The sequence below is a fragment of the Camelina sativa genome, chromosome 8 (genome assembly GCF_000633955.1).
Source record: "Camelina sativa cultivar DH55 chromosome 8, Cs, whole genome shotgun sequence".
NCBI classification, from domain to species: Eukaryota; Viridiplantae; Streptophyta; class Magnoliopsida; order Brassicales; family Brassicaceae; genus Camelina; species Camelina sativa.
The window spans coordinates 24,412,371-24,426,043 of NC_025692.1; the positions used below are offsets into that span (position 1 = coordinate 24,412,371).

The window sequence follows — 13,673 nt, forward strand, 5'->3', positions numbered from 1 at the left end:
AGATGATTTTAATGGAAGGAGCTTCCCGTTCTTCCTTTTTACTCCAGCATCCCCACTGATCCAGAACATTGGACAAAACGTTTTCATGTGCAAGACTTGTGGTGAAAGCTTTTAATGGTGCTTCTAAACAAAACAATACCTCTGGATCAGACTCTTGGGAGTCAAAATTCTGTAACGCTTTTTTACCCGCAGCTGAGGAAAAATCAGCTTGAAATCCTGCAGTTGCTGAGCCTCCAATCGAGGATGCACCTATAGTAAGGAAAAAATATGTAAACTTAATACCTTATTAAGGTGTTTGTTTACCATTATAATAGAAAAATGCACTTACTGTAGACGAGATCAGATTCCTGAGATTCTGGCCACTTGTAACGGCCTAACACCTTTCGAGGAACCCAATACAGAAGATCACACAGTTAGAGACTGATACACACTCGTTAAAACTCAAAGGATTCAAAGCAGGAGTTTTTTGTTTTGTTCCTAATGAAACTTACCTCTTGTAGCCTCCAAATGCCAGTACACCTCTGAATTGAAGCGATCAACGAGGACAATGCAACAACGTGATTAGGTTGAATCAACTTTGACACATCTGAAATGGCCACTCCCTGCAAAAGCCAAGAGAGATCTTTAGATGTATCCATAGTCTTTTTATGCAAAGTATCTAATAAGCATATGAAGAGTACCATGCCTGTAATACATGTAGCATTAGTTGCACCTTCTGGTTGCTCCTACAAGAAGCAGCTCCAAGGACTTCATCCCGATACACATATCCCACAAATTTAAAGAACCCAATATCCCACAAAGGAGAAACCCATTTTGCGATATTCCGTGGCAAAAAGCCTAGTTGGACAAAATCTGTCAAAAAGGAAATTTGTACAGAGTCACAGGATGAAAATTCATGTCAAGAACATACAACCATCTGTCATACTTGAAATGAAACTACTTACCGTCTCTTGAATCATCATCAGGGTTAGAAACAAGGACGCTCACAGCATTCGCGTCAGCAGGAACATTCGTATTTCTTCTCAAAACAAGTTCCAACATTCCGAAAGAAGTTTCCCGGGTTCTGGAGATATATGACGCCAGTCGTTTCAGTTGTGCTCCTGTGGAATCATTGGCAGAGCGGAAAAGGTAACTGAGACCTACGACAGATGCTTCAACAGATCCCACAAATTCTTCACTGTAAATCTGTGAAACAAGAATCATACGATTAGTCAAGACAGAGATGCATTGACCAAACTTTCTAATATACAGGACGCAATCAAACTTTCAATATTATTTAAGAAAAACAACTAAGTGAACAAAATAAGTTCACGATATTGACACTTGATACTAATAAGACAAACATGCATATAAGATGGAAGATGAAGCTACTCACAGTATTTGAGCAAACAGATTCTGTAAGATAAGATGGCTTATAAGAATGAATTCCAGGCACTGAAGCCACAAGGTGACCTGCTGAGTTTTCAAAGTTGTACTTCGTGAACTCGAGAATCCAATGGGCTTGACTTGGAACATCAATCAAAAGTGATGCAGCAAATCCAGCCAGCTGAGCACTAAAATCTGACCTAAAACCAATATTGGTTTTTCTTCGACAAGGTCCGAAAAGGGATAAAATATCAGGGTCAGCTCTTCGTGGAAAATTTTGCCACCAAACTGTGTTGGTCACGTCATCCCACTGGAATAATAAATCTCCATTAAAAAATGAAAGGTGATTCAACTTCCCAATATAGCTGAAACCTCATAATAGCCAATATGATGCCTGAGACTCATCTTGTGATTCACTTACATTACTATAAACTAAGGCCTACACTCTTACCTGTCTTGCTACCAAGTTTGCAGATGTAATAATTACACGGATGCTATCTTCTCTTTGCAAAATAAACAGCTTCGGGTGATGACAAGCAATGCCACGGTTCTTGCGGTCTTTCCCAAATGCAATTTCCTCAGGAAATGGTGGAAACCTAAGACGAGGAAAACTCTTTAGAAAAGAGTTACGAAGTTTCAATTAGGAAAAAAAAACAGAATGTAACCATGCGTCATTCCTTTTCTCAGAAATATGATCAGGTATTACATACACCATAGTTACATGAGGGTAATTTGGCAAAGGAGCAGCAGTTCTTGCATCAGAGTTTGAACTCCAACATCTCTCAGCATTGTGACATGCAATAGTCACCGGCAAGTGGCTAGGTATCTCACAACAGGTATGAAACCTGCAATAACAATTTCGTCAGACTCTTGAGCATGGGGAACAAATGGCGATATACATTTTTTTCTAGGGAAAATATAAAAGATACTCTTTTCGACATACCATAAGACATCACTTGTAAATGTAGCAATAAAGATTTGTGAAATGCTTTCCACAGGGTGAAGAAGTTCAGGCAAGGACACCACCCGTTGACAACCAGTTGAGCTTTGTTCAATATACTGAAGACGGTTTAGATAAAAGTTCTTCCCAGGTGCTTGTAGAGAACTTTGAAAACTTTTCTCCTTCCCGGTGCAACTAGTCTCGGGAGCGTTTTCTTTATCTCCATCAAACGCAAGCCTAGTCTTAGTCTTGTCACTGACAAAAATACAATCAGCACCATAATTTTCTACTTCGCTTATCAAGTTTGACACACCAAGTCTACTACCTAGATGTGATTGCGGGCTCAGCAGTCCATCCCTCACCCTTAAACCGGACAAACCATGACCCATCTCATGATTTGTCTCGGCACTCTTGACTTCTCTAATATCTGCCACAACATCTACATTTGACCTTAACATTTTGGATGTACAACAGAATGAGCATTCCTTTACAGAATCTGATATAAAAGATAGCCTAAGGCAAGATACAGGATCATCACTGCTTAATATATGTCTACAATAGCTTACAAGAGAATTCAACCTACCAACAACGCTAACAGCAGCTTTAGGTGGACAAAACTGAGAATTAATCTCGTTTTCCATGGGCGCAAAAACCCTTTTGCTTCTCTTCCCACTAGAAAACGTTCCTCGAGAATGTCCTGAAGAAACCGACACTCCAATCATTGCACATCTATCTTCAACAATCAAAGCATCCCTTCCTTCAAACTCAATCCCCTGAACCACAAACCCAACTCGACAATGCTTATTGCACAACCCTTCCTTACCACAAACAAACAATACCTCATCACCAACACAAATCTCCTGAACTTTAGCTTTCCCAACCCTAACACGATTAACATACACACCATTCAAAGAAGCCCTAAACTTCAAACCCTCCAAATCCTCAAAACCAACTAATCTTCTCCTAAACTCATCAATAACTTGACTAAAACCACCCGAAGGCAAGAGAATCACGCCGTCAAAAACGTTAAGTTTGCGACTTTGGCTATCGAATATAATCTGACAGTGCTTTCTACTAATACCGCCATTATCAATGACGAAATCGCAAAACCTATCATCACCACTACTCCTCCGACCAATCGTGTACGGCCGATCTGATTCAATCTGAACTAACTCTACGGGTAAACCAGAAGACCCAGAAACCAATGGTGTACCAATATTGTGAATACGAATCAAAACTTTCTCACAGTGCCGCCGTTTCATATCTCTCAGCAAAATCAAAATCAAAATCAAAATCTTTACACATCACAAAAAAGAAAAAAAAAAGAACAAAAACTGAAGAGAAAGCAAAACCCTTTCCCCCAAACTGATTTTGGCTTTCCCTCCCAAATCGATGTGCTTTTGGGGACTGTCTCGCTCTCTGTTTGGACAACAGGATAAAATTATCCTTCGCCTGGATAGTATAACTTTCCCGCTTGAACACAGCTGTTAATTAAATTCTTTTACATTTACCTTCAAAATATATGGTTAAACTATTGTAAATCTTTTTTTATTTCAAAGTCAAATTATTATTATTTTATATAAATTTTCAAGTCAAAACTGAATACCAATTATTTTTAAGAAATGTAATTACAAGATAATTTTCTTAGTAACATCTTCATTAAAAAAAAAAGTCAAAATCAATAATCTAGCAAAAAAAAAAAAAACTATTCAATACCATATTTGCAACAAGTGGTAGGTGAATAAAAAAAAATGTTATGTTTATCATATAGATTTTGATGATTGATTAGATGTAACGTGAGCATATTAATATGACGATAAAGCTTATAAAAAAAAATTGGAATAACCTGACCAAAACTTAAAAAGTCTAAATATTGGACGTGGCATAGTAATGCGCGGGAGATTTGACCATGAAGAAACAAAGTACTAATAACAACAACAACTCTGAAGAAATTTTCTAAACCAACCCCAAAACAAAAGAAGAACATTAAACAAATTAAAAGTCTCCTTTCATGCTACTTTGAAATTTTCTTTATTAGTAAAGATGCAAAACATTTCATTGGCTGGGATAATATATTTTCAATTGTTTAAACACTGTCTTAAAACATTAATTTAATCCCATAGTGTTTGGTTAGTGTATGCTTTTGGTATTCCGGTGGTAATTATTTTATTTTAATCATTTTATTTAGAAGTTCGTCTCTCTGTTTTATTTCAACATTTTTGATAATTCTTCTTTCTTAGTTGCTCGGTTCATCTTCAGATGCACAGACACATTCTGAAGAAAAGATTTGAGGAATCGAAGTGAAAAAATGCAAACGTTAGACTTCGAAAACACGAGACATTACTACTATCCAAACGGCACAGAGACGCCGTACGGAGGACAGTCGTCGGAGAAGACGAAGAGCTATTACGAGGAAGATCAACCTTACGTGGAGATCACGCTTGATATCCACGACGACTCCGTCTCCGTTTACGGTTTAAAGTCACCGGACCATAGAGGCGCTGGATCGGATCAATCGCTTCTTAGACCAGGTCGTTCATCGAGGAGTAGCTCGGTGTTGAAACGCATAGCTTCTTCCGTTTCTAGCGAGCTTAAACGAGTTGCTTCTTCCGTTTCATCTAGAAAACCACCGAGGCCGCAGCAGGCTAGGCTACGCCGTTCGAAGTCTAGAGCGGAGTTAGCACTCAAAGGTCTCAAATTCATCACCAAGACTGATGGCGTCACTGGTTGGTTTGAAGTTGAGAAACAGTTCAATGAGATTACAAAGACTAGCAACGGTTTATTACACCGTTCCAAATTCGGTGAATGTATAGGTTAGTATAGCAGAGAAGCAGAGTTTTTAGTATTTCTCTGTTTTGATTTTTACATAAATTTTGCTGCTGTAGGGATGAAGTCGACCGAGTTTGCGTTGGCATTGTTTGATGCTTTAGCGAGGAGGGAAAACGTAATTGGAGATTCAATAAACATGGATGAGCTTAAAGAGTTCTGGAAGCAGATCACTGATCAAGATTTTGATTCGAGGCTTCGAACTTTCTTTGCCATGTAATGTTTTCTTGAAACCATTTGTTTCGTTTTCTTTATGTATCCATGTGAACTTCCAGTTTCATATTGGAGTTTGGTGTGGACTTCAGGGTCGATAAGGATTCAGATGGACGGTTGAATGAAGCCGAAGTTAGAGAGGTAGAATCTTAAATTTTTTAGTGATTAGTATTAGAAATCTTGAATCAGTTTGTGATCTTCATTAGGCGATTATATCTTCTTGTACAGATTATAGCCTTAAGTGCTTCTGCAAACGAGCTGGATAATATTCGGAAACAAGCTGACGAATACGCTGCTTTAATTATGGAAGAACTAGATCCCTTTCATTATGGGTACATCATGGTATGTGAAGTTATTTGAATGAGGTTTGTTTTTTCATTGATACTTTTGTTAGTTAGAAAAGGTTTGGTTTGTGAGTGTTTTTTGATGTGTTTGGAGGCACTTGCTACAATATGCCAAACAGATAGAGAATCTCGAGATACTTCTATTGCAAGCCCCCATCGAGGATGTGAGAGATGGGGAGAGTAAGAAGCTGAGCAAGTTGCTAAGTCATAATCTCAAGGCTCAGCAGAGTAGGAATCTCGGGGTGCGTTTTTACAGATGGATGAAGTATTTTGTGTTTGATAATTGGAAGAGAGTGTGGGTGATCGCTTTATGGTTAGGTGCTATGGCCGGGCTGTTCACCTGGAAGTTCATGCAGTATCGAAAAAGATCAGATGCTTACCAAGTTATGGGAGTGTGTGTCTGTATAGCTAAAGGAGCTGCAGAGACGCTTAAACTAAACATGGCTATGATTTTGTTACCAGTTTGTAGGAACACCATCACTTGGCTCCGGACAAAAACCAAGTTAGGTGTTATTGTTCCTTTCGATGACAGCCTCAATTTTCACAAGGTAATGTTTTAGCTTGCTGGAGAGTATAAATTAAGAAAGAGGTTTCAGATAGGAATGCTTATGATGAATCTTACACAGGTCATAGCAATAGGAATTTCAGTTGGAGTTGGAATCCATGCTACATCTCACTTAGCCTGTGATTTCCCAAGGCTGATAGCTGCAGATGAAGACAAGTATAAGCCAATGGAGCAGTATTTTGGGCCACAGACAAAGAGATATATGGACTTTGTGCAATCGGTAGAAGGAGTTACAGGGATTGCAATGGTTATACTAATGACCATAGCCTTCACATTGGCTACAACATGGTTCAGACGTGATAAGCTCAAGCTTCCTGGACCACTGAAGAAAATAACAGGCTTCAACGCCTTCTGGTACTCTCACCACTTGTTTGTTATTGTCTACTCACTTCTTGTAGTTCATGGATACTATCTCTACCTCATCAAGCCATGGTACAAGAAAACGGTTAGTAACTCATCAATACAAAGTTGTAACAGATGCAATGTATACGGACTCTGATTTTGGTTTTCATGTGATTTAATAGACATGGATGTATTTGATGGTACCTGTGGTTCTTTACTTGTTTGAAAGGCTGATTCGTGCATTCAGGTCAAGCGTCGAGGCTGTTTCANGAGTGTGGGTGATCGCTTTATGGTTAGGTGCTATGGCCGGGCTGTTCACCTGGAAGTTCATGCAGTATCGAAAAAGATCAGATGCTTACCAAGTTATGGGGGTGTGTGTTTGTATAGCTAAAGGAGCTGCAGAGACGCTTAAACTAAACATGGCTATGATTTTGTTACCAGTTTGTAGGAACACCATCACTTGGCTCCGGACAAAAACCAAGTTAGGTGTTATTGTTCCTTTCGATGACAGCCTCAATTTTCACAAGGTAATGTTTTAGCTTGCTGGAGAGTATAAATTAAGAAAGAGGTTTCAGATAGGAATGCTTATGATGAATCTTACACAGGTCATAGCAATAGGAATTTCAGTTGGAGTTGGAATCCATGCTACATCTCACTTAGCCTGTGATTTCCCAAGGCTGATAGCTGCAGATGAAGACAAGTATAAGCCAATGGAGCAGTATTTTGGGCCACAGACAAAGAGATATATGGACTTTGTGCAATCGGTAGAAGGAGTTACAGGGATTGCAATGGTTATACTAATGACCATAGCCTTCACATTGGCTACAACATGGTTCAGACGTGATAAGCTCAAGCTTCCTGGACCACTGAAGAAAATAACAGGCTTCAACGCCTTCTGGTACTCTCACCACTTGTTTGTTATTGTCTACTCACTTCTTGTAGTTCATGGATACTATCTCTACCTCATCAAGCCATGGTACAAGAAAACGGTTAGTAACTCATCAATACAAAGTTGTAACAGATGCAATGTATACGGACTCTGATTTTGGTTTTCATGTGATTTAATAGACATGGATGTATTTGATGGTACCTGTGGTTCTTTACTTGTTTGAAAGGCTGATTCGTGCATTCAGGTCAAGCGTCGAGGCTGTTTCAGTACTAAAGGTAAAATCTATAAACAATTCTATAGTGAAATATTCAAGAAAAGAAAGACTTTGTATATCCATCTCTATCATTACCTTACATCTTCAACAGGTGTCTGTGTTACCAGGGAATGTTTTGTCGCTTCACTTGTCCAGGCCAAACAACTTCAGATACAAGAGTGGACAATATATGTATCTCAACTGCTCTGCAGTTTCTACATTAGAATGGTAATAAGGAAAGCTCTCATATTATCTAAGACAATTATATGGAAATTAGACTGAACATATTGGTCTACATATGAACAGGCATCCATTCTCAATTACCTCTGCCCCGGGAGATGACTACCTCAGTGTCCACATTAGAGTTCTAGGAGACTGGACTCGGCAGTTAAGATCATTATTCTCTGAGGTATTTCCCCTATACANCTCTACCTCATCAAGCCATGGTACAAGAAAACGGTTAGTAACTCATCAATACAAAGTTGTAACAGATGCAATGTATACGGACTCTGATTTTGGTTTTCATGTGATTTAATAGACATGGATGTATTTGATGGTACCTGTGGTTCTTTACTTGTTTGAAAGGCTGATTCGTGCATTCAGGTCAAGCGTCGAGGCTGTTTCAGTACTAAAGGTAAAATCTATAAACAATTCTATAGTGAAATATTCAAGAAAAGAAAGACTTTGTATATCCATCTCTATCATTACCTTACATCTTCAACAGGTGTCTGTGTTACCAGGGAATGTTTTGTCGCTTCACTTGTCCAGGCCAAACAACTTCAGATACAAGAGTGGACAATATATGTATCTCAACTGCTCTGCAGTTTCTACATTAGAATGGTAATAAGGAAAGCTCTCATATTATCTAAGACAATTATATGGAAATTAGACTGAACATATTGGTCTACATATGAACAGGCATCCATTCTCAATTACCTCTGCCCCGGGAGATGACTACCTCAGTGTCCACATTAGAGTTCTAGGAGACTGGACTCGGCAGTTAAGATCATTATTCTCTGAGGTATTTCCCCTATACATGAACACAAGAGATTATTTGTGTCCAAGTATGTAATTTTCTTCGTATTTATCTGAACCTCAGCTGTGTAAGCCACACCTTCTGGGTGAAAACAGATTGAACATAGCCTCCCCTAGGCACCGGGATAACACATCTAAGTAAGTATCATCAGTTATTTTCTAGAATCATTGAAGCAGTCTATAACATTGTCAAAATTGTCTTTGAAACGTGATCCCTTAGCTATCCAAGAATCCTAATCGACGGTCCATATGGAGCACCAGCCCAAGACTACAAGAAGTTTGAAGTTGTTCTACTAGTGGGTCTAGGAATCGGAGCAACACCGATGATTAGCATCGTCAAGGACATAATCAATAATTTAAAAGGCAATGGAGAAGGTAGTAACCGAAGACAGTCACCGATCCACAACATGGTCTCTCCTCCTCTTTCCCCAGCAAGAAAAAGTGAGGCGTTCAGAACCAAGAGAGCTTACTTCTACTGGGTCACAAGAGAGCAAGGATCTTTTGACTGGTTCAAGAACGTGATGGACGAAGTGGCCGAAACAGACCGGAACAACGTTATTGAACTGCATAATTACTGCACCAGCGTCTACGAGGAAGGAGACGCCAGGTCCGCACTGATTACGATGCTTCAGTCGCTGAACCATGCTAAGAATGGAGTAGACGTTGTGTCAGGAACACATGTCATGTCCCATTTCGCTAGGCCAAACTGGAGAAGCGTTTTCAAAAGGATCGCTGTGAAGCATCCCAAGACTAGAGTCGGTGAGTTTCTTGTTAGTAAAAAACTACTCACATTTTGATGCACGTGCAAATAATAATGTGAATGTTTGGTATAATTGGCAGGAGTGTTTTATTGTGGAGCAGCTGGATTAGTGAAAGAGCTACGACACTTGTCACTGGATTTCTCTCATAAGACCTCCACCAAGTTCATTTTCCATAAAGAGAATTTCTAAGAAAATCACGTTTGGAAGATATCTATATAAATGCTTTAGTTGAAATTGTACATATATAATGAGATTTGATATATAGTTTTTGTTGGTTGTACAAAAAAAAAGAAAGAAAGGAAACTAAACAACAAACACCAGATCATGTTTGTCTATTACTACGCAAACTACAGGACATTACCTTTCTTCCAAACTTCAAGTCTCTCCTCGAGATCCTTTCCTATACGCTGTTTCAGCTCAAACACAAAAATCTCTTACACTTCCTATTAACTTTCTCACTATCATCGAAAAGAAAGGCGGAGAAAGAACAGAATCTTACCCTGAGAGCTACTGCTCACTTTTGCTTTTTTGTTTCAGTCTCTGAAAGTTAGGTTTCATGAGCTGGCTTGATGAAACCTGATTTGTCTGAAAAGGAATCAGAGGCTTCTTCTGAGACAAGACACAGACATCTGGTGAGATGGGACTCTGTATGACTACACTTGGCGACCCAACTTTTACTCTCATCTTCCTCGGAGCTTCAAGTCTTTCTAAAATCATTGATGTTTTCATATCAGCCTGTTTGTTGTTACTCTGTATAGGAGACAGAACTTGGCGGTCTATCTTTCGTTTGTTTGTAGTTATAACCGGAGAACAGGACTTCATGAAAACCTCCTCAGTGACTACTAGCTGTTCCCATTCTTTAGTAATGGAAGCTGTTGCTTGTTCTTCTTCATCAATCATATGAACTTCCTGAAGAGTTTCTGGACTGACTATGTGTGGAAATGTCTGTTCCGTTGGAATTACGGAATCTGAAAGTACTGGGCTCACTTCATTTGTTGCGTCTTTTATGTTCGAATGTAATGAAATTTTAGAAATAGGAAAACAAGTTAGAGATCTGTAACAGATTTGCAGGGGTGCTAATGAAGTAGAGAAGATAGGAGGAGAATACTCACCCAAATTGAAGACTTTCCTTCACAATAAGGTTCAGTTTTTGGTGGAAGCCTCTGTTGTGTGTCAAAGGATTGTAGTCTGTTGATTCAATCTGCTTAAATTTCAGAAATAAAAGACAAGTTACAAGTCTAAATACTCTTTTCTGGGGGAAAATACAAGTCTAAGTACTAGATATCAATATCAACATCTTGAAATAAAATCGACCTCTAACAAAGCGCCTTTGACAGAGATCTCGATTTGCCTAGGAATAGATGACTCCGCAAACTGACTGGCACTGGAAATAGGCAGGACTTCTTCTGACCCTGCCAATCTCTGCAAACACTTTCGTCTGTTAAACTAAGAAACTGCACAAATTCAAGACATAACACAAATTTATCATATCACAGGGACAATGCTATTCAGAAAGGCTAATGTGATTAGATCCAGGATGAGGGTCAAGAGTAATGAAGGGGTCAAAATTAATGAACTTTTACCTTTAGAAGCATTGGACCATTTTCTGACGGTTGAAGAATGTAATAACAATGAAATTCCACGACTGTCATGGTGTCCAGATTACATTTTGAAGAACAAACCAAGCCTTGGTCCATCGAATATAGTGCACCACATAGTCCCTCAAAAACTGTATTTCTAGATGATTAGGAAAAATATGAGGCATTGCGTATTTATTTATACTGGAGACACCTGAGCTCCCTACTGCAATGTGGGTTTCTTTAGGGAAGAATGTGCTTACTCTGAGTGTTCAGATCTGGTTGATCCATTTCTTCTGAAGTATCTTCTGTTTCATGACAGGTTGAAGGGCTCACAATGTAAGGTGCCCCAATTAGTAGGCCTACGTCAAAGTTAGTATACTTGAATCAAGCTCTCTAATTTGGAGTCAGAGGAAGAGAGTGCAGTCGATGGCTAAAAAGCCTTACCATCGCTGAGAGAAGTTAGATTAGTCCTCCGTATGACATTGAAATCAATTTGGGAAGAAACTGGATGAAGTTTCTGGAGACTATGGATTGACGGTAAAAACAGGACAGTTCTGTTGCCAACTTACACAGAATTTTCAATCACATCAAACTTTCCTAGTTCAAGGTTGGTTATGGAGCATTGCAGCTTCTCTATTTTGTTTACCACTGAATCTTGTAACGGGATGCCGTGACACCTGCATGTCTGCAAACAGCAACAAAGAGGATGAAAACATGAAGTGGAAAAGCACTAGCTGAAGTAACTTATAAAACGTTCAATATGACTTTATCCAACATTGGCATTATGATAAGCGTAAGATTATTGAGAGATCAGATATTCAAGTTTAGGGTATAGCTAAGTACTCGACAAGGGATAAATCCGTCGACAATCTGATTTGCAGCTGCAGTGAGATTGCAGAAGATCGTGTTCACCGAACCAAAAAGGTTACTTTTGAAGATAATCTGGGCCTGCAGTGATTCTCCAGTGTCATCTTTTAGCTCCTGAAGCCATCTCTTTTCAAGGCCATGAAGTGTTTTTCCATCTGAATGCATACAACGGATCAGTTTCAGAACTATTCTTGTGTTACTTCGTACTAGATTCAAACTCTTTACAGATAATAGATTCAAATGATTAAAGTAGCCTAGATATCTTATTTACAGAACCAGTCATCAAACTCCGAGAAATATAGTTACTGTGTTTGATAAAGAATAGGTAAAGCAGCTAGTTATAAGGAACCTACCAGGGATGCAGGTTTGAAATGAACAATTGTCAAGATCCGATAAGCATCTGAGGAATCTATTAATATTTTCCTGAGTATAGCTTGACTGCTTCTCAAACAAAAGAAATTCAACCGACACACATTTATCTGCTGCAGCCTGAAGCAAAAAGATCCAGCAGTGAGAAACCAAGACAAAGCACTAACACATATAGAATTTGACACATTTAATTTGACTGACCATAATAGTGTCTCTCGCTTCAGAATCCATATCTTCAGGGAAGCAAGAACTCAGTACAATAACTTTCCTCATAATGTCTCTACCTCCCCATGAGTACAAAGCTCGATCACACAGAACACTTGATAGCTTAAGATCTGTAAACAATGTAGTACAATCAAAAATCATCAAATTAGCCAGGGAAATATCAAGAACCAGATAGATAAGTCGAGGAAAAGAGAGACCTCCACAAGACATGGCTCCTGATCCATCGATCTCAGGTACAAACGCATCCAAAGGCAAGCTGTTAACAGCGTGATGGAAGTCTCGAAGGCAGAAGTTTCCAGTAGGTGTATAGGCAAATTTCAACTGCTAGATACTTAAAAAAATATGTGAAAAGCCATACACAACCACTAGAAGCTGAAGGAACACGATCAATGACGGAGAATATAACCTGATCGTTTCCAGAAATCCGATCTTTGAGAATATAACACAAACCGATCCGATCAGTGAGAGAATCTACCGGAGACGAAATCGCATGTAAATTTCCGAGCTCCAATAACAACTACACAATTTCGCAGCAACAACAATCAAATCAAATCCGAAGCTTCAGAATCGAGCATCAACAATCAAATTCCAGATTCAGAAACGAAGACGAGATTATTCGCAGAAACAATCAAATTCGAGATTCAGGAAGATGAAAATTCGCAGTAACAATCAAATCCGAGATTCAGAAAGACGAAATCCCCAGCAACAATCAGATTCTTCGATCAACAGATAGATTCAGCGATCTACGAATACAAATTTCTACTGAGAATGGATATAGAGAGAGAGAGAGAGACCTGCTTTAGATCTCCGATCAGAGAAGGAGAGATATTCCGAAGATCCAAGACGAAACATAGTAGCACCATTCTCGGTCAATCGTCTTCTTCGATGCGCGCGAGACGTGAATTTGAAAAGAGGAAGAAGAAGAAGCAGAGCATAAGAGTGAATTAAAATAGAAGACGATTTCGTTTCAGTCCCTATACTTATCGTAGTATTTGGGATTTCACTGCAAACAAACTCTTCCTTATTTACAAACGTATACCAATAGTTTGAATTTATTACTCTTTTGGCTCTCAAGTTTTTAATAGAAGTATTCTTCACA

General features: G+C 38.9%; 2 protein-coding genes and 1 pseudogene across 2 annotated transcripts in view; 1 reads left to right on the forward strand and 2 right to left on the reverse strand.

Moving 5' to 3' along the window:
• Nucleotides 1-3,664, reverse strand: part of LOC104709893 — a 5,451-nt gene extending 1,787 nt beyond the window's left edge. The window contains exons 1-10 of the mRNA XM_019228833.1: nt 2,309-3,664; nt 2,076-2,210; nt 1,817-1,961; nt 1,376-1,675; nt 945-1,185; nt 686-852; nt 492-602; nt 329-380; nt 140-249; nt 6-55 (exon numbers count right to left, since the gene is read on the reverse strand). Coding sequence (XP_019084378.1) covers nt 6-55; nt 140-249; nt 329-380; nt 492-602; nt 686-852; nt 945-1,185; nt 1,376-1,675; nt 1,817-1,961; nt 2,076-2,210; nt 2,309-3,567 — 2,570 coding nt within the window. The 5' untranslated portion in view covers nt 3,568-3,664. The remainder of the gene's footprint in view (nt 1-5; nt 56-139; nt 250-328; nt 381-491; nt 603-685; nt 853-944; nt 1,186-1,375; nt 1,676-1,816; nt 1,962-2,075; nt 2,211-2,308) is intronic.
• Nucleotides 4,523-9,906, forward strand: LOC104708361 (respiratory burst oxidase homolog protein A-like). The gene is given in 17 exon segments (XM_019228927.1): nt 4,523-5,118; nt 5,191-5,347; nt 5,437-5,485; nt 5,573-5,686; nt 5,808-6,241; nt 6,843-6,855; nt 7,201-7,584; nt 7,664-7,759; nt 7,850-7,965; nt 8,044-8,155; nt 8,158-8,196; nt 8,276-8,371; nt 8,462-8,577; nt 8,656-8,758; nt 8,837-8,910; nt 8,993-9,531; nt 9,613-9,906. Coding segments are annotated over 17 exon segments (3,057 nt in total). The 5' UTR covers nt 4,523-4,613; the 3' UTR covers nt 9,723-9,906.
• Nucleotides 9,871-13,614, reverse strand: LOC104708360 (annotated as a pseudogene).